This window comes from Acanthaster planci, linkage group LG04 (genome assembly GCF_054643075.1).
Source record: "Acanthaster planci isolate LZ-2023a linkage group LG04, COTS_SCS, whole genome shotgun sequence".
NCBI classification, from domain to species: Eukaryota; Metazoa; Echinodermata; class Asteroidea; order Valvatida; family Acanthasteridae; genus Acanthaster; species Acanthaster planci.
In genome coordinates, this window is record NC_141780.1 from 15,671,597 (window position 1) to 15,691,435 (window position 19,839).

General features: G+C 41.7%; 1 protein-coding gene across 2 annotated transcripts; it reads left to right on the forward strand.

Annotated features, from left to right (window-relative positions):
* Positions 1-592: 592 nt before the first annotated feature.
* LOC147799424 (copine-8-like) lies at positions 593-18,970 on the forward strand. Of its 2 annotated transcripts, none has more exons than XM_087135922.1 (17): positions 593-862; positions 1,595-1,635; positions 2,940-2,986; positions 3,715-3,818; positions 4,868-4,907; positions 6,592-6,668; positions 7,276-7,336; positions 7,654-7,757; positions 7,932-8,078; positions 8,999-9,068; positions 9,616-9,778; positions 10,168-10,349; positions 11,333-11,460; positions 12,266-12,368; positions 13,312-13,369; positions 14,219-14,292; positions 15,386-18,970. In XM_087135922.1, exons 1-17 carry the CDS (start codon positions 777-779, stop codon positions 15,572-15,574), a joined length of 1,674 nt encoding a protein of 557 aa, XP_086992048.1. In that variant the 5' UTR covers positions 593-776; the 3' UTR covers positions 15,575-18,970. The 2 variants fall into 2 exon arrangements, with proteins under 2 accessions (XP_086992048.1, XP_086992049.1); XM_087135923.1 differs by having other exon boundaries at positions 9,002-9,068.
* Positions 18,971-19,839: the final 869 nt, after the last annotated feature.

The following is a 19,839-nucleotide window of genomic DNA, read 5'->3' on the forward strand; positions in this document are numbered from 1 at the left end:
TTGCAATCGGGTCCGAAAGTGGCACTATTTAGCCGTTTGGCTACTTTTCCAGGCAGTGAAATTTCCTTCACTTTAGGGGTGGTCGGCTTTGGGTGAAAATTTCTCAAAAATTAATTGGTCAACTCACTAAAAAGTGAAAGGAAGAAGAAAGAGGACATGTCGAACATCGTTTTCATGTGCAGCCTGAACACCTGTGCGAGTTCTGAGTATTTCTGTGAAGTATGGGGATTTATCACCGCTGTCTATGGAAATTAAGTTGCTGCGACCCGTGCACCCCTAGGTATAAGCGCAGGGTCTGTAAACAATACTCCTTGTACGCTAGTGGAAACGATAAAGAATAGATTGGATGGCTCCTAAGCTTACTTATTGTGGGCATCAAGGGAGCAACCGTGAAAGTCACCCGCCCCTTCAAAACACCGAAAACGATAGGAAGTTATTTGAACACGGCCTATATAAAATTACCGTCATCAGTGACCGGGATTAAACGAGTTGAGTTAAAAAAAAATAAACCACTGTGAACAAAATGAGGGCGCACTTGGTTTTGGAAATAGGCTCTGTTTTGCATGCTCGGCCCAGCCCATATACCCTAGAACGTTAGACCTACTACTACTACTACTACTGTACACTGTACATATTGAACGCGCTTTTCCTCTAACAGGTGCATCGACTGTCTCAGTCTTACTCATTTCTATCACTGTGGTGCATGTGCTTGCCTCGTTTAGTCTTTAGAGCTTGAGCTCCAGATATTTGATCAGTTTATCTCTTTCTGGTGGAAGATGGCCGTGAATTCGGCTGCGACGCTGTTTCAACCCGGAACGGCGAGTGTGCCCGCGACAAGAGTAGAAATCACCGTGTCGTGCAGGTGGGCATATTAGTCATGTTACTCGTATTAGGCCTATAATTCTAGTCATGCCTTTACATTTACGACACACATTCCTCTCTCTAGCTTCCCTCCAGGCAACGCAACTTCACGGCACGACGGCTCGCTTGCATCTAGCCCCACAAATAGGGCTGTAGTGGTTGTCTTTTACAATCTGACAGTCGTGGCGACGTGGACGTTAGTCGTGGTGTAATGAAGACAATTTCCAACCTGGGCTACCCCTGTACATGTACAGTACCCTGTACATGTGTACCGGTGCATACATGTACATGTTTACTGTACTTCAATTTTTTTTGATGGATCCAGGGGAGGACTCAACTGAGGTCATACCTCCTGACCCCCTCCCCAAAAGGAACAAATTTTGTTTTTTTTTAATTTAGTGAGACGAAGGTGATTTGGGGTACATATCTTCTTTATTCCCTTCTTCCCAGAAGTGTTTAAAAAGACCGAAAATGCAGCCTTTCTCCACAGCTGGGCCGTAAAAGGTTTTATGAAGAAAAAATTGACAAATTTTGGGTTCCTTGCCCAAATACAAATCCCCCAGTCCCTTGAAATTTGGTTCTGGATCTGCCCTTGTTCCCTCTCAACATTGGACATCGTGACTTGACATAATATGTGTATCGGTGCACCTAAAGCTTAAAATGCCCGTCCCCCCCCAAAAAAAATGAAATACAGTGAGTGTTTTGTGTTTGTTGTCTTTTTCTTCTAATACAGGGACTTGAGGGACAGAGATGTCATGTCCAAGTCAGACCCAAGTAAGTGCCCACACATACCATGAATTTAAAAGTTAGAAAAGGTTTGAGATGTTCGTGTATGTGGGTAATTCTAGAAATTAAGGGTCCAAACGTCTGACATTTTTGTGTCCCTGTTTCATTTGACATGGAAATATCGCCAGAATTGAATTCTATTACGATTCGTTTGGCAGGTAGTTTGCATTGATTCTTCGCTCTTGGAAATTAACACATGTGTTCTGAACTTACAATATCATATGTCAGATGTGACAGGGACACAGGGAAAAAAATGGACCCCTACATGTACATGTAATTTCTGGAATTACCCATGTTCGTGTTTTTGTTTTCTTTATTTTTTGGTTTATGCAAATGTCGTGGTCTACAGTATGCATACCCCAGAGTTTGGACAATTCTGGCTCCATCACCATGCTGTGCAAGCTGTTTACATGTAAATCTCCAACCCCACTTTGTCCAGAACTTTAACACAAAATGCTTGTCCAAGGAAGAGTACACATGCATGCTCAGCTTATGAACAAGATCCAACGGGTCAGCTACAGGTTGGGCTCAAATAGCCTAGCATCAGAGGTTGCAAGCCCCCTCAAGGTGTAAGAGTGGCATTGTTGAATGGGATTCAGAAGCCTAGCATGGGAGATCATGAGATATGTGGGGTATTTATTGTTATTTATTCATATTATTTCAAATTCCCATTCTTTTGTGTCCTTTTTTGTACCTTCAGTGTTTTGTAACCATTAAATGCTCACTGTCCTCTTCATAAACAGTACCTTTTTTCTCCGTAACTGCACACACAAATGTCCTCTTTCAGGAGCACACTTTTTACACAGTGCCCATTACTACCCCGTAGTGTCACACCAAACATCAAAAGCTGTGCAGCCATTGTGTATGAAATGTTCAAGATGATGATATTCGGGTGTCTGGCTTGTTTGCTGAAGATGCTGATAGACTATCAGTATTACCTCAGAGAAAATGTTTCGTGGTGGACACTCTCCCTTCCTTTTCTTCATGACCTTTTTACCTGTGAAAATTCTGTTTCCGATGTGAAAGTGAAATTTGTCCACAGACGGATGCCCAGTTTTACCCTGATTTGCATGCTTATTTAACCCTGCTCATTCATTTTACAACTTTGGACCTGCATGGCAAAGGAAAATGTTGAATGGCTAAATAAAGGGGATCGTCAAAATCAGGCAGCCTGCCCATTGATCTGTACTGAGTACGGTAGATGTACATGTATGTAGCGTGCATTGTAATACAAATGCTGTGTGTGCTAATTGGTTAATTGTGGTTGTCTCGTTTGATTTGCTTTATAATAGTGTGTGTCTTGTATACCACCCAGCTCGGATCCAAACAATTTGCCGAGGTAGGCAGTTCTAACTGACTATGTATAAATTTCCATGTGACATTTACATAAATGTAAGTGTTCAGATTTTCTATCCAAGTGTAAGTTATTCAATTTACACTTGCTCAAGTCTGAGCTTCTCGGTATCGGTAATACGGCCGTTTCACAATAGTGCGCCACCAAGAGTTTGCAACGCGTTGGCCAATCACAATGCGCGAAATTTGTCGACTCAATGCGCGTTTGAAAATGGTCGACAAATTTCGCGCGTTATGATTGGCCAGTTTGTTGCAAACTCTTGGTGGCGCACTATTGTGAATCGCCCGGACTGCTCAGACACCCTGCCAACACAACAAGCTCATCAAAGCCTGCTAAAAAACAGACTGACTGGAACCAGAGTTTAAAATTTTTAGAAGTAAATTCTCATAGCATCTCAATTAAAACAGAACTTTTTGGGGTGGGGGTAGATGCAAAGTGCAATGCTGTTGTGAAAATATCAAGCCGATTTACATGTACATTTACAATACCGGGCAAGTTGAAGTGAGGATCACTTGTCAACCACTAGTCAATTTTCCCCGGTGCCCGTAATGTATAGTTTTGCAGAGGTTCCAAGGGAAAATTGACCAGTGGTTGAAGTACTGTATGGTTGTCACTTGAGCTTAGCAAGTGGTGCAGTGCATGTAAGTGACATTGCACATACATGTAGTCACATTTATTTAAAAGACTGTGTGCTGCGATTTTTCTGTCATCAGTATGAGAGAACGGAACAGATCCAGAACACCTTGAATCCAGACTTTGTCAAGAAGTTCATCCTGACTTACTTCTTTGAAGAATGCCAGAGGCTGAAATTCGAAATGTGAGTAAAAAACACTGCAGCAATTGACACGTGATGCACTGAGAAAACCAATGAGATGGGGGAGTCAACCTCTTTCCCACGTTGTTGAGCAGTGCACCCCCCATGCTGTCTCCACCTCACTATTGTCAAGTGAATGGTGTAAATGATCAAAGTTCTCTGAGAGAGCTCTCTGTTTCAAGCCACTGGTTGTCTCTTGTTTGGACTGCATTAGCTCTGACAAGTAATCCTGGTATTATCACAGTTTTATGAACACAGGATCTCAGGGAAACTTTAAAAGTGAGTTGCTCATTAAGAAAACAGTTGTCTGTAAATTGCTACTTATTTGATATGCAAATAGCCTTTTTTGAGAAAAAAATCTGCTTCACTGAGGTCTTTAAATTCACATGAACATAACAATTTGAATTTTTCATTGTTATACTTCGTGATTCGGGGCAAGCTTTTGCTTAGTTACATAAGAGACGCCTTGCAACAATACACTGTTCTTAATGGATAAGAAGGGCACAAAGGAACCAGTCCATTCCAAGGATGGTGGTCGCTATGGGAGAGCTTGCCCCGAATCACAAGGTATAGTAACAGTGTCTTTAGTCTGGGGAGTTCAAATCGTTATTTTTACAATGTTTGTGCAATCAGATAACTCAGTGTACAAGATATTATTTAAATTTAACTCGCAAATGGCTCGTTCAACTTGATGCACCCATGAAAGTCTAAGTACAGTACATATATTTAATGTGGCGATCATTATCCTCTATGGGCAATTCATGCAGAAGTGGATATTAGTCATTCCAATACTGTCCTGATTCCTTATAATTCATATACAAAGAGACATTTCTCAAAATGAAAATGCAAATAATACATGTAGGTAGATGTACCATTCCTTTTATACAGTTTCTGTTGTGAGATGCACTGGTAATGTGTTCCAGTAGTTGGTAGCACTTGGAGTTATTTCCTCTTTCACTATAGCTACTAGTAGTTCTTCTGATATAATTTTTATTTGTATCGGTTGTGTGATCAATTCGTATTAGCCTTTTCTGAATATTCTCATTTTTCAGTTATGATGTGGACTCCCCCAGACAGAAACTCACCTCTCACGTAAGCCGATGATTTCTGTCTTTGTTTTTGTTGGTTGGTGTTTTGCTTCAAGCATGGAATGATTTAACTGTGTTGCACGTGCTCCTATCAACCGCATTAGGCAACCAGTGTATTGGAAGGTGAATGACACCACACTTATGGACAGGAGGTACAAACATGAGTTGCCTGCCTGTTTGATTGATAGGGTGCTTTGGAGTGCCAAAATGCACGTACTGCTGCATATGTGTACTCTTTAAGTTTTAGAATGCACCTGTGAGCATCGTACCACTCCAGTAGACGCGTCTCCTGAGTGGCTCATTTTAAAGGAAGGGTGAGGGGAGAAGGAATCAGCAGGACCACGAGAAGTCTTTCCAGGTTCTACCTTGCTGAAGTTGGCCCCTAATCGTCACTGTTTTTTGGTTTTCTATATTTGAACGAAACTGACCAGGTTGTCTTCTGGTGAAGTCATTTTTACCATATCTGTTGCCGTTGGCCAAACAACGATGATTCAAACTGTATGTGTCATTTTCAGGAAGGGCCGAACTTTGTGATCCAGTGGAGATTCCATTAATAAGCAGTGAAGGGCAGAATTTACCCCATTGGATTTTTTTCATTTTCCTGAAGGGACAAATTCAATTCTTGAATGATTTACAAATGCAACAATTCTGCTGCTATCACATGTAATGACAACAGAATAGATGTTGCCAATTGTCAGATGGATACATTCCTTCAGCATTGGACAGATGAAGTTCTGATAAGTGACCAACTTTAAAATGCAGTTTTCTTGAAAGTTTTGTTTTGTGCCGCAAAGCGAAATTTGTGTCTTTTGTGAAAACAATGATGACATTGGAAACATTTTCATTCGTGGGCTGCTTTTTTGAAGCAGTCACATACAGTACAGAGCATCACCAGAGCATATTCAAATTTAAAAAGTAATATTCAAATATTTAATAATCGATAGAATATTCAGTTACTTGGATATTTGGCACAGCCTTAAGGAAGGATTGTAGCTGTTGAAGAGTTGCCTCGATCTTCAAATTGAATGCTTGGGTGCACACTGCACACATACATGTATGTACACATACCACATACATATATATTGGAAAACACTCTTGTGGGAAGTGCCGTCTCTTTTGCAAACTGATGACCATGTTTGTGCCACTTGATATAATAAAAGCATTATGGATCTTCATTCCACCACGTAGTCACTGACAAGTTTACTGGTATGGAAAGTATTCACTTTAGGCAACCGCTACATGTACATTGCTTGGTGTTCTCAAGGAAGCATCTTACCTTACCTGCTTGGCTTATTTTTGCCGCAGTCATTTGTCCCGCTTACCCAAAATGGACTGGTGACGGTCTCTCTAGCCGAGGGCCCCCTTGAGCCAGTAATCTAAACGCTGCTCTGACATATTGCCCTATCTGGCATGAAACACTACGAATAGAAAGCAGACACGTGCCAATTACACTTACATTGGCAGCATGATAAGGTTGTAGATGTACAATATGACGGTTGTGTTTGGATTTTGTACATGTATGGGCCCTAGGGTTTCAAATGTAGCGTAATAAACAGGCAAAGGGCAGTGTGCAAAAAGTATATTTTATTTGCGTTTTGAACTTTGGGTTTCCTCCTCAAATTTGTAATTTTCCCATATGACGTTGTCCCTGATTAATAGTTTCTTTTGAACTTTCAATTTACATTCAGGATTTCCTAGGGAGTCTTGAAACCACTTTAGGAGAAATCCTGGGTTCCTCTAATAATCGTCTGGAGAAACCATTAAAGTAAGTACTGTGCGGAAGATTTCAGAAAGATTTGTGAATATCATCAGGGGCAGATCGGGGGGGATGGGGGTGCATGCTCCGCCCTTTTTCACCGAAGAGATAAATGAATAAATAAAAGAGAAGCAAAAAAACGGAGGGGAAAAAAAAGGGACCCAACCCAATAAATGAGACAAAGGCTTAAAAACAACAGTTTTGTTTCTGGTTACCCAACCTCCTTAATTTTATGGCTGTGACCCTAAAAGTTTGAGTTCATACTCTCCCCCTTTGGCAAAAATCCTTCATCCGCCCCTGATCAGATCTGTGCCTTGTCTTTGAAATGTCAAAGCAGGAGTTTGAGAATTCAGCTTTTCAGCTGATTTCAGCTTTTTTGATTGCGACTTTTACTCTGACTTTCTGCTCACATCTGCTTTGTACAAAATTATGAGAACTTCATAAATTTCACCTTTTTGTGGCCTGTTTTTAAGTTTTGGTTGAATGTGTGGCCACTTACACTCCTGCAACGGTGTGTAACGATCTCCCCCCCCCCACGGGTGTGCTGATGATGTGGAAGGGAGAAAACCAATAGCCCAGTTCATTTTGTTCGTTTAAATGGTTGCTTGTGTTTCAGTGCGAGTGGGAAGAAAGCCGGCAAAATCATCATAGCGGCCGAGGAAGTCAGTGACTGCAAGGTAAGACAGATCAAGTTTTTGAGGGGCAGGGGTCCATGGGCTTGAGGGGATATTTAGGTTGGTCTTAAATAAGCCTCTGAGCTCTGGGCCCAATTTCACGGAGTGATTAATAGGAGAAATGTCGTGCTTACCATAGAAATCAATTTGCTCCTCCAAAGTTAGCGTGCCTCTTGCTTGGTTTACTGCTAATTGTCTACGCAAAATATGCAGAGCCTCTGTAAGCTTAAAATCTTGTGCTTAGCAGATTGTTACGAAGATGTGTAATGATAATGACTTTTAAGGGTAACAGGAGTTTACATCACTTTATGTTTGCACAGACACGAGCAACATTCAGCTTTTGTGGGCACAAGCTGGACAAGAAAGACTTCCTGGGCAAGTCCGACCCCTTCATGGTCTTTTATCGCTGCAATGAAGACAATTCGTAAGTTGGACGTTTCTCTCTGGATCATTCTAAATATCTATGCTTCCAAGTTCCAGCATGCTTAGCAACATGCGTTTTCACAGTAGGAGAGCATAAAAACGAAACTGTGTCAGGCATCGTAAATAAATTGTGACATATTGATATATTTAGACTGACTAATTTTTTTAATGAAAGGTACACAATATGCCACAAAACGGAAGTGATTAAGAACACTCTGAATCCATCATGGCGGCCATTCCCGATTCTTGTGAGGGCGCTGTGCAACGGCGACCAGGATCGGACCATCAAAGTGGAGTGCTTTGACTGGGACAGTGACGGAGGGTAAGCGTGCTGGCAATCTTCCAACGGCTTTGTTTTGCCTGTGACGTTCGCCTTATACGAGATCTGCCAGTTTTATTTGAAATGCTCATGTTAAATAAAATGACAACACCCAAAGTATTGTGTTCCTTGTGCTTGTACACGGAACAACTGACAAGTTTTCTTAACGTTTCATTAGAAAGTCTTGGCTGTGGCTTCCAATGCATGTGCCAATGTGGCAGCCAATTGGCCAGTGGCTACGGCTACTTCTTATACCGTACATGCATGCATTACTGCAAGCCATAGCCAAGACCTTTGCGGGTGTGATGAACCCATTGTGTCTGTGGTCATAAACATGCCAAACAAAAGGTGCAGCTGGCTGCCTGGAAAATCCAGCTTCAGGTCAACTCTAACCCTAACAATTAATACGCAGTCCTTCAACAGGTTGGAAGCTTTGAGGACTGTTAGGGTTAATGCAGTGACTTGACACAGTGCAAGGCATTTATGTAGTCTTTGGTATTCAGGTATCATGTTTTCTTTTACTACACGTCGTGCATGTAGTTGGTGGTATTTTCCTTTGCTTGCCTGTCCATCTTGTTTGTACACATTGAATGCCTTCATGTAGATTTTCATTCATGTTTCTTCTTTGAATATGCGACTGTTTCTTGTTTACCATTTTGTGATTTATTATTGGTGTATCCTGCTCTGTGCTGATGCACATGCCGGTATTCCAGGAAAATTACCATTTACATACAGCCAATCAGCAGAAGCTCTCAGTATTGGTGCTTTATGCTTCCCTTTGATTGGTAGATACATAGAAATGAGAGTTGGCAGAAACCAATCGGAGTGCTTGTTACTTGCATGCATGGAATCTACATGGAGATGTCTCTTGGACAGCAGGCAGCTGTGTAGACTTTTACTTATCTTGGCCTTCTTTGTTCCAGTAGCCATGATCTGATTGGTATATTCACTACAAACATGAAGCAGCTTTCCACGGGAAAACAGACATTTGAGGTAATACCGACTTTCTTTGGTTAGGAATAGCAGTAGTAGGTTGTGTGTCAAACTGAGTGCTTTTCAGGGAGAAAATGCTGCGTGGGGCATTTTGGAAGTCAGAGAAGTAGGCTAACTTTCTTCAAGGGTGTTGTTGCTCAAACTACTTATCTGGTGTTCAGAATATTGCACTATTGTGTTCATATCCCTCCTAAACCGCCAAAGTTTCTCAGTTATCTCTTCCAAACTTATCCATATTCTTGAGGCTTGCTTTCCCAAGTCAGATTTCAAGTAGAGAACATGTGTTGTTTGTCTGTTACACAGTTTGAGATTTTTGACTAGAATGGAAAGCCTCTGTGAAAAGAAAGCGGTAAAATCATGTCAAGCCCACCTTAGCATTCAGGCTTCCACAATGTTACTGCCCAGACCAGCTTGAGACATTTTACAATCTTGTCCCAATGAAAGAAGAGTGATGTCTCGTTGGTGATCGCCGGTCCAAAACTCAGTAGTTCGTGTGAAATGCACCGACAAATACGGTCCGTTCTGAAACTTTGTGTTATAATTTCAGTTGATAAACCCGAAAAAGAAAGCCAAGAAGAAGGGATACAAGAACTCGGGCACCATTGAGCTGACCAACTGTGTGGTCGAGGAACAACCCAGCTTCCTGGATTACATCAAAGGAGGCATGCAGATCAACTTCACCGTAGCCGTAGACTTCACTGCCTCAAATGGTATAAACATCACCGGCCTTAAACTGGCTGAATTTTGTAGCAGGCGCCCGGAGATGCACGAACTTTTCAAGAGCACTCTGAAAGGAAATTAATGAACCCCTTCACACCGGGGTTTCTTTTGGGCTGTGGTATGCCCTGAATGGAGGGCTTTGTCCATCAGCAGGTCCCATTGAACCAGCAGCTGCATGGTGAATAGACTGTATGGTTGGTATGCACTAATCCTCACATAAAGCCGCGGCTCTTGCCGTCTCCCGGAGCGAAGAGGTTAACTGTTGTTTGCATGGTGTTATTGTTTGTTTCTTTATGTGCTCACTACCTCAGATATGATGCAAATATAGTTGCCTGCTTGTTGTACTTGACATGGTTGAATTTTTTTCCTCCTCGCCAAGGCAACCCATCACACAGCAACTCCCTTCATTACATCAATCCCTACCAGCCCAACCATTACGAGATGGCCATCTCGTCGGTGGGAGAGGTCATTCAAGACTACGACAGCGACAAGCTCTTCCCGGTGCTTGGGTTTGGAGCCAGGATCCCACCGGAGGGCAAAGTGTCGCATGAGTTTCCGGTGGTACGTGCCATTTAATGCCGGTTTTCCTCTTCTTAGTACTCATCTGCGTGTACATTGTGTGCCCTGAAAAACATTGTCAACTGGCAGTATTTGTAACTTGCATTTTCAGTTTGACAGAGGGCGCTCTTTGCTCAATGCGTTTGTGCTTCATGGTAGTTGCTTATGGCAATCCAGAGATATGCCACATCAAACACAACCAAAGCTGAGTTTGTGCCACTTTGCAGTCTGATCATTAGACCTGTGTAAATGGAAATAACAAAGTGTGCATTTCAGCTTTACAGTTCAATCTCAAAGGAGATGCTGACAGAACTATGCACTGAAACATCTCGGGGAGTAACCCTTTTTTTGAACCGAGGCGAAAATGCAGTTTTGAGTGCTGATGTTTGCCGAGGCATATCTCTGGATCACCAAAAGCAACCATGAAAAACATGAAATGAAAAACTTGGTCAAGCTGAGAGTTTCCTGTTTAAAAACTTTGTATCAAAACTGTAAGTTGACATTAATGGACAGTGTTTTCTGGTGGGACTTTTTTTTTTGGGAGGGGAACACACTTTAGACCCTTGAAATTGTGCTGTGCCCAAATCCTGTAGTTTTTGGCTACTGCTTTGGGTTTTTCCATTACATTTAGGTCACCGTTGGTGGTGAGTCATACCCATAGCCAACAGTGCCCATTTTGGACATGGCTTGACATCCGCGATCATGGATGGAAGAAAGTAATGCTTCATATTAAAGCAAACCATCTACTCACAGTCATTGCTCACCGGCCATTAGGCCAGTGACCCATTAGATTTGGAAATCCCAGTGGTTGAGAAATGTTCAGATGACATATGTTTGATTGTGTGATCACATTGGTTTCCAATGATAAAGTTGTCAAGTTGTATAAACACAACCCATTCTGTTGTGATCACCGAAGCGACATGTCCCTGCTCTTATACTTGGCACAGTGTGGTCAGATTTCCGGGCGTTGTTTTTTTTTTTTACAGAATTTCAACGCCCAGAGCCCGTTTTGCATGGGCATACCAGGCATCATGCAGGCCTACCAGCAGTGCATCAGGACAGTGCAGCTCTACGGACCCACCAACTTTGCCCCAATCATCAGCCACGTGGCCAAGTGAGCGGATGGCTGTGGATACAAGCTGTTGGCACCCATAGGCATACATGTTAATTCTAGCCGCAGCCATAACATTAAGAGACTGCCGCACCCACACAACTTCCTCAAATCAGCGGAGAATAAGTCGGTCTTCGGCTTTGTGTCCATCTCGGGCTTTGTCTTTGAAACTGATTCCAAATGTTGGCTTGCAGTGTTCATATTAGATAGAAATGCTTCAATTTGATGTTCTGATCGTACCATGTGACTTATTATGGAGCTGATGACAACGTCAAAGTCAAGAGGTGAACAATCAGGTGTAGCCTGAGATGGAGACAAAGCTGAGTGTCAGGAAAACCACCCACCGTCAAATTCATACCAAAACAACTGTGCAAATGCATGTACATGTAGCTGTGCCAATCGCACCAAAATAATGGAACTCCTGAAGTATTTGTCTGAAGTTTTTCTCTTTTGGGGGGAAGTCTCTTTTTTTGGACATTTGGATTTTGCTGCAACGTAGTTTCCTTGTGGGTTTTTGACCGTTTAGGGATTTTCTCTGCAAATCATAGGACCTGGATTCTATTTCTGGTGAAGAGCGAGTGATCATTGATTAACAAATTCATCAGTGGCTGTCTTTCAGTTACTGGATAAAAAAAACCAAGAAATTTAGAATTAATTAACAAAGCAAAAAGACACAAAACTGCGAGCATGTTGAGTGCTTCTAGCACCTGTAACATGTATTGGAGGCTAAAGATGACATCACTGTTGTGTTCATTAATATGGAAATTGTATTAGTTGGCTTACTGGTAATTTTTTTCTGACCACACAGGTTTGCGCAGGCCTACATGGACGGCTCTAACTACTTCATCCTGCTCATGATCACTGATGGAGTCATCTCCGACATGGAGATGACCAAGGAGGCCATCATACGGGTAAGCATAAGCAAGGAAATTATTGCTTAGCAAGGATGGGTCCTTGAGAACCAGTTTGAAAGAGAGCAGATCACTTATTTAAGCGCAACCCAATGAAATGGGTCACAAGTCACCCAGAGCAAGGCCTGGAAAGGAATCTTGCACCATGTCACTGAATGGGAACTGCCAACATTTTTCACCACCAATACATTGTCCCTTTTTGCCAGGATGCTGAAAAGGATGGTCATGAAATCAAAGAACTGGGTTTGCTCCCCCATATTTAAACTAATACAGAATTACCCAAAAATATGGCCTTCAGGCTCAATTTGTGGAATCCGATCGCCTATCGTTATGGTTGCTGTCCATTGATCTCTGGATTCTGGATAAGCTTACAGAGGGTTGGGAGTGAAGTCGCTGTGCTCCATGTTTCCACTTCACAGTCAATTTGCTAAGATTTTTTTGAGTGATGGGAGTGGCTCCTTCCACACATTCCATTGGAGAGATGGGGAACCAGCATATACGCAGAGCTTCAATCTACTGTACATGCACAGCCATGAAATGAGTGACAAGCTAACCAGATTGGTTTCATGTAGACTGTTTCTAAAGTACCCGGCTGCTACTTGCGATTACACACAACTCAATGGGAAGCGACTGCAGCCACAACCATAATCTCACGTGATCAGCATGTAGATATCCAGCCTCATCAGCCACGCACTGGAATGTTTCACAAATGCGTAAAAAATTCTCCCAGCAATCAGTTTTAGCTCAGAAATAAGGCAAGCTACCACCTCAGGCAGTCCAGCAACCAAGCTGTGAGTCCAGCAACCGAGCTGTGAGTCCAGCAACCGAGCTGTGAGTCCAGCAACCGAGCTGTGAGTCCAGCAACCGAGCTGTTTTGCAATACTTTCAGTTGAGAAATACCCTGGTTGAGATACAGTGCACATTATATATTTCCTGCCCACAGGCCAGTTTCCTCCCAATGTCAATCATTATCATCGGGGTGGGGCCAGCGGAATTTGATGGTGAGTCCAATTTTGGTTTGATTTCATTGTAGGAACAGCTCCCCATACATGTAGAAAATTTAGTGGCTTTCTGGAATCACATGTAGGAATAACAAACTAAGATTGGCTTTTCATTAGAAGGCAGTTGGAAAGCGGTTAGGTGTTCATTCTTTTGTTGAGGGAAGCCTGGGGGCCAAGTTGAGCCCGTGAGTGTGTTTTTATACAAAAATACAGACGAGGCTCGGAAATGGTATAATTCTACAGTGAACTTGTCCCATGCATGGTATTATTTTCAATCAGACATACTAATTTTTAAAAAGACAAGATACCCACAACCATTGTCCTTTATAAACTTGGACTTGGCAAATACCCACCCTTGGAGGTCACTTGTTTGAGATTTGAGCAACATTTCTTACCCATTTTGTTGCTTGTGTTGAAACTCCAAGACGACATTGTGGAGTGAAATTTGCAACAATACCAGACCATAATCAACAGCAGCTGTAGGGCCCCACACGCATGGTTCAGTGGACAAGTCCAAACCTCTGTGTGTAACACAGACTCAATGAGAATCACTCGAGCGAAGGGATGATGAGTACAGGCGTCTTGCAGTTCTGCATGCGCGACTTACCAGAATGTGTCACGACACTGGGATTAATTTGTTATTAAGCGTCGTTTGGCGCAAAGTGGTCAACGCTTTTCTATCGTCCACTGAATTTCTAGCTCCTGGCCCAGCAATGGGTTTTTTCCCCGTTGTACCTGTTTTTGACTTGTAAACCGTTCATTTCCTACTGCATTTGTGTTGAATAATCTAATGCGGAAATGATGCTAACAAGGAACGTTGTGTTTGGACATTTCTTATTCCATTTGTAGCCATGGAGGAGCTGGATGCCGACAAGCAGGCCCTGTCTTACAGAGGTAGAGTGGCAGAGAGGGACATAGTGCAGGTACCTATGCATCTACTTGGCCTTATAACACCTCACCCACTGATTCTCTAAACTATCTTGATTGGTCGAGAGCTAATCTCATGGTATTCACTATTTTTGTCGTCTCGCTGTGTGTGGCCAAAGGAACAATACCCATAGCAACCAAAGTACTATACCTGTAGCAACCGAAGTACTTTACCCATAGCAACCAAAGTTCTGTACCCATAGCAACCAAAGTACTATACCCGTTGCAACCAAAGTAATATACCTATAGTAACCAAAGTACTATACCTGTAGCAACCGAAGTACTTTACCCATAGCAACCAAAGTACTGTACCCATAGCAACCAAAGTACTATACCTGTTGCAACCAAAGTAATATACCTATAGCAACCAAAGTACTATACCCGTAGCAACCAAAGTACTATACCTATAGCAACCAAAGTACTATACCCATAGCAACCAAAGTACTGTACCCATAGCAACCAAAGTACTATACCTGTTGCAACCAAAGTAATATACCTATAGTAACCAAAGTACTATACCTGTAGCAACCAAAGTACTTTACCCATAGCAACCAAAGTACTATACCTGTTGCAACCAAAGTAATATACCTATAGCAACCAAAGTACTATACCCGTAGCAACCAAAATACTATACCTATAGCAACCAAAGTACTATACCTACAACAACCAAATTGTTGTACCGAAAGCAACCCCAAAAACTGCATGACCACCAGCATTGTTCGCAAATGCATACTGGTGTGTGCACTGCACGCTTTCCAATTCAAAGTGTTGGTCCTACAAAGCATGGGTTCGAGCATTTCGGAGAAGTAGTTATGAAAAGTGTCTACATTTTGTGGAGGAAAGCAGAGGTAATTGAATCTTGTGAAAGATGCAATTCCGTGAATGACAAGTTGTAACCTAGGCTGTGTTGGAATTGGGCATTTTGTATGGCTACGACTTTGATCTTTGTCATTGAGGATTTCACTGTCGTCAGCTGTAGCCATAAAGACAACAATCCACATCATTCTTCAAGTCTGGTTCCGATGATGGCATGGACCCATGGTTACCTACTCATTTCTCATGAGCTTTCCCCCTCTTTCCGTCTTCCAGTTTGTTCCGTTCCGTGAATACATCGGAGGGGTCGGCAGCGGCAACCAGCATCTCAGCCAGGCCCGACTGGCCAAAGACGTCTTGGCAGAGGTGCCGGACCAGATCGTCGCCTACATGAAGAAGCGTGGGATCCAGCCCAGCGCCATGCCCGCCAGCCACACGCCGCTGTCCCCGCCCCCGACACAGTGATACAGCAATCAAGACCAGCATGCTCACGATCATTGGCACTCCGAGTCTCACACCGAATTTGTACTTGTTTTAAATATCTTTATGAAAACCCTAACTCCTGTGTTGCTTGTAACCTTTTTGTATCAGCCCAAAACTTTGTGCTGCAAACCATTGGAACAATTTCGCTCCAACAAGGTCCAGGTATAGTTGAGTACATGTTACACAACCCGGATTGCGTATAGGCAAGGATCCATCAAGAGTCTAGGGCTGTGAGGTTCGAATAATTCAGTATTTCAATATTCGACCTTCCATTCAATCGAATATTCTGTTACACCAGATTTCTACGCATGTAGAATTTAGGATGGAAACTTGATGATGACATCAGGGAAAATGACAACATTGCTTCTGGAAGGAAAAATTGTAAATATGAAAATAAATATAAACAGTCAAACAGTAAACATTCAAGTGAATTTTAGACACAAAAAGTGTTTAGATTAAAGACATAAAAGGCTTGTTATGAAGACAGAATTCATTGTCATGGTTTTAAGTTGTCAGTGTAAATGTTAGAACTGTAAAAATTGGGCTGATTGGTAAGTAGGAGCCGCGGTAATTGTCGGCCTTATTATTTGACATGATCAGCTGATGCCTTGAAAGTTTTCACAACACCTTTGAAAGAAGATTTTAGAGCAAAGTTTTGTTACCGGATTAAAAACTGCCTTCTGATTTTTATTTCAGTGCGTCTTGCCTCGGAATTCAATCTCAAAACTAACTATTTGAACATTTTGTGTCAGATCATTGGCCAAATTTGGCACAGCCCTAGGAGAGTTCTTTGTAAGCAGGTGTGAAGGACTTGGGGTGGTTGGTTAGGGACAAAGTCAATGTCCCTTGACATTCTGCAGTTGCCACACTTTGGCCGCCTGCATGCCTTCAGCAAAGTTTCTGATGACAAGATTTTGTGACAGAAAGGTTGGCGTTCATCTCCAACTACATGAACCGCAAATGCTGAAACTGTTTCTTTTTTTCACAAACAGAATTCAGGATTTGAATGTCAGAATTACCGAGTCACTGGAGGTAGATGAAACATTGCTCGCAGGGACACATAAATGAAGAAAACCGGTCATTTTGCTGAAGTGTCAGTGCTGGAGTTTTACATTTCAACATGCGTGAGAAATGACGAAATCTACGATTCCTAATCTCAAAAAAAAAAAAAACAATTACAGAATTTGTGCCTAATTTATTAACAGGGAAACATTTCCAAAGAGTAGCTGATTAGAAGATAACAATAGCTGTGTGAAAGTATTCAATTACAATATATCTAAGATCTCAAAATATATGTCATCTAGTGATGTGCCTCAGCATGTAAATATGGCTTAGCACTTTACCAAGTGATAGACTGGGTGAAGTCCTTTCTCTGCAGTTGAAGCACACTTTAATATTTACCTGTGCCTGGGGCCTACGGTCCTCTCCGCACGGTGGGAAAGCACATAGGTAAACACAGTGTGATGTCTTCCGGACAGAGCTCTCCCTGTGGAAACCTGCAGTTTGTCTCATTTTTAACCCCATGTTCACCATATATTTCTCAGTTACTGTACAAGTTGCCTTTAATTGTGCATATCATGACAAATGATCTGCAATTTTTAATTTCAAGGAACGTGTGGATTGATATCTGATTTCTTTCACCATGAGGTTCGCCACACTGTTTGTTTTCCTTTGTACTTTTAGTGTCTCTGAAATAAGTCTGTTGTATGTCCAAATAATCATTCTAACTTCCAGCGTATTTTTATAGAATTTTTCAAATCTGGTCAGATGTAGCATTTGTATATTACGTTTGAAACCTCCGTGGGGTAAGCAGAGAACATGGGAAATGGCTAAGAGCTTAGATCTTCCTGACATGCTGTTTTGAAGAACTTGGGACAGTGCCTTTTGGAACAGCTTATCGCTAGACCTCTGATTCCTGTGAATCAAGAATGTGTTGTTAGAGCTCTTTGGATTGGACGCCCCAATTCAAACAACGGATGGTGTTTGGATAACTGAAGGTTTTCTCATGAGAGCAGTGAAGAGCCTGCTAATTCGTAATCATGTGGGTTTCAATCTTTTGACAGTGTTCATTTGCTTATAACTAACAGTATACCAGAAGTTTTTGCACAGCTTAAGAGAACATGTGCAAACCAGTAGTAGCTTAATTGAAAATCATTAAGTTCAAGAAAGTACATGTATTTGTAATCGTATCAGGCTTTTTCACTCATATTACATGTACACTGTATGTTATTTCTTGAACAAACAGCGGTGTCACACAGTGCAGTTATTCCAGCTTACCACTCAAAATCTTTGTCCTGCAAAAATTTTACTGCTTGTCGTACAAAGAGAAAAAAGAAGTACTATTTAAAGTTTCTTATTTGTGTAAAGCTTGGTGAATTTTTGAATTGGTGCTGCAGCAAATTATGGAATTTATTGGTCCTTTAGCCCTAGCTCCTTGTAGTTGTAATTTTTATTGAATGATGATGGATTGATTCATGGGTGAGGGTTTGGCTTTTTAAACTTAGGAAAGTTTATAGAGAGATGGGGGTAGATTTCAGAGTTTTTAAAGGTTGTTTAGCACATACATATATGACGAAAAGCTCTTGGTTAGGCTTAGGGCATTAATAGGCTGGAATTATTTCAGCTACATGTGAACTTCAGGTTTGTAATATAACATGTGCACAGGATTAGAACTCCAGAGCTCCTAACTGCAACAGAATATGACAGTGATGAAAATGTGTTTAATGTTGAACTTAGCAGACAACACAAGGGGTAGGGAACAGGTGTATAGGTATAACTAAATTGATGGCTGCTTATGTCCAGTGCTGGGCAGGTGGTCACGGAATCTACGGAATGTAATTTCAATGCATCCAGTTGGGGTCTTATTTACATCTTGGTTTATGTTGCATTGAATGGGATGCTGTGAAAACATGACTAGGATGAAGGGCAACTAAGGCTGTGTTAATGACTTGCCTGCTGAGGCTTCGAGTACCCCATACATGTAAGCCTATGAAAAGTTGCTGAAGCCACTAGCTAGCCAGTGACTTCTGTAGCCATGTGCGGCTTTTAGCAGCAGCCACAAGCGCTGGATATTTAAAACACAGACTTTGAAACGATAGGCATTGCTAGGTCCTCAAAAACCTTGGACCTGAGCAAAGGTGCGAGCCAGAGGAATGATCAAATTTTGTTGGATCAAATTTTGAGGTTAATCTTCCTCTAGATGAGTATATTTTGTAAGATAATTTTCAGGCAAGATTTTTTTACATGTAGGTGTGCCTCAAACTAATACACTGTGGTCACACAGTGTTTAGATGTCAATTATTCTCATTCATGTACCTTGTATTTCAAAATCCAAACATATTTAAGTAAAATAAAAATTCAAAATGGATGTGGTCTACATATGTGGCTTGGGTTGCTTGTGTTCTTGAGTTCTGTGTGCCTTGAACAATTTACAGTATTTTAAGTAGATTTCATCCCAAACAGGTGAAATTGTGGTGTGTGGGTGTGCTCTAGCCGGCAAGGTATTCTGGGGACAGTTTTGGATTGCCTTGTGGGAGTTTGTGTGTCCCACAAGGATTTTTGTCCTGTAATAACCACAGTCAAAAGATGTGTAGTCCTCCTAACAGCAGAACAAGCACATTGTACATGTACATACATGTATGTGTGCATGTGCCTTTCTTAGTTTTGGTTTGTCATTGTTGGTAAAAAATGTGCTCCACACAATACCGCTCAGAACAAGGCAAGTGTTCGCAATTTTCCCTGGTCAATTTTTGATCTATTGATTATTTTTCATTTCGATTAATTTAGACTGTTTTTAAAGTTATGTTGGATGTGAAAGAGCAATAAAGCCCCTACTCGACTTGAATACAACACATATCAGGATCACTCTCCATTTAAGATGGGTATTGAGACATACATGTACATGTTTGCAGACTTGCAATGTGGATTGACCAGTCAATTATGAAGGTAATCACATGAGGTAATCACATGTATGAGGTAATCACATGTATGAGGTAATCACATGTATGAGGTAATCACATGTATGAGGTAATCACATGTATGAGGTAATCACAAGTCAAATTGCAAGCCAGGTCGTGAGGGAAGATTACTGGGGATGCTTTTTTGAACAACTTGTGACCTGATGAACGAATTCTGATGACATAATTAGCCGGAGACTGGCATGCACTACTGGCAAACTGGCAGAAAAAACTAATTGAAAATAGAAATGCAAAAGCCACTTTTTCCAGGCCATACGCAACTCCCGTGCA

Coding starts and splice junctions, on each gene's coding strand:
- LOC147799424 (XM_087135922.1), top strand. CDS start 777: ATGGCCGTGAATTCGGCTGCGACGCTGTTTCAACCCGGAACGGCGAGT. Junction 1,636..2,939: donor CATGTCCAAGTCAGACCCAA/GTAAGTGCCCAC, acceptor GCTTTATAATAG/TGTGTGTCTTGTATACCACC. Junction 11,461..12,265: donor ATCATCAGCCACGTGGCCAA/GTGAGCGGATGG, acceptor CTGACCACACAG/GTTTGCGCAGGCCTACATGG.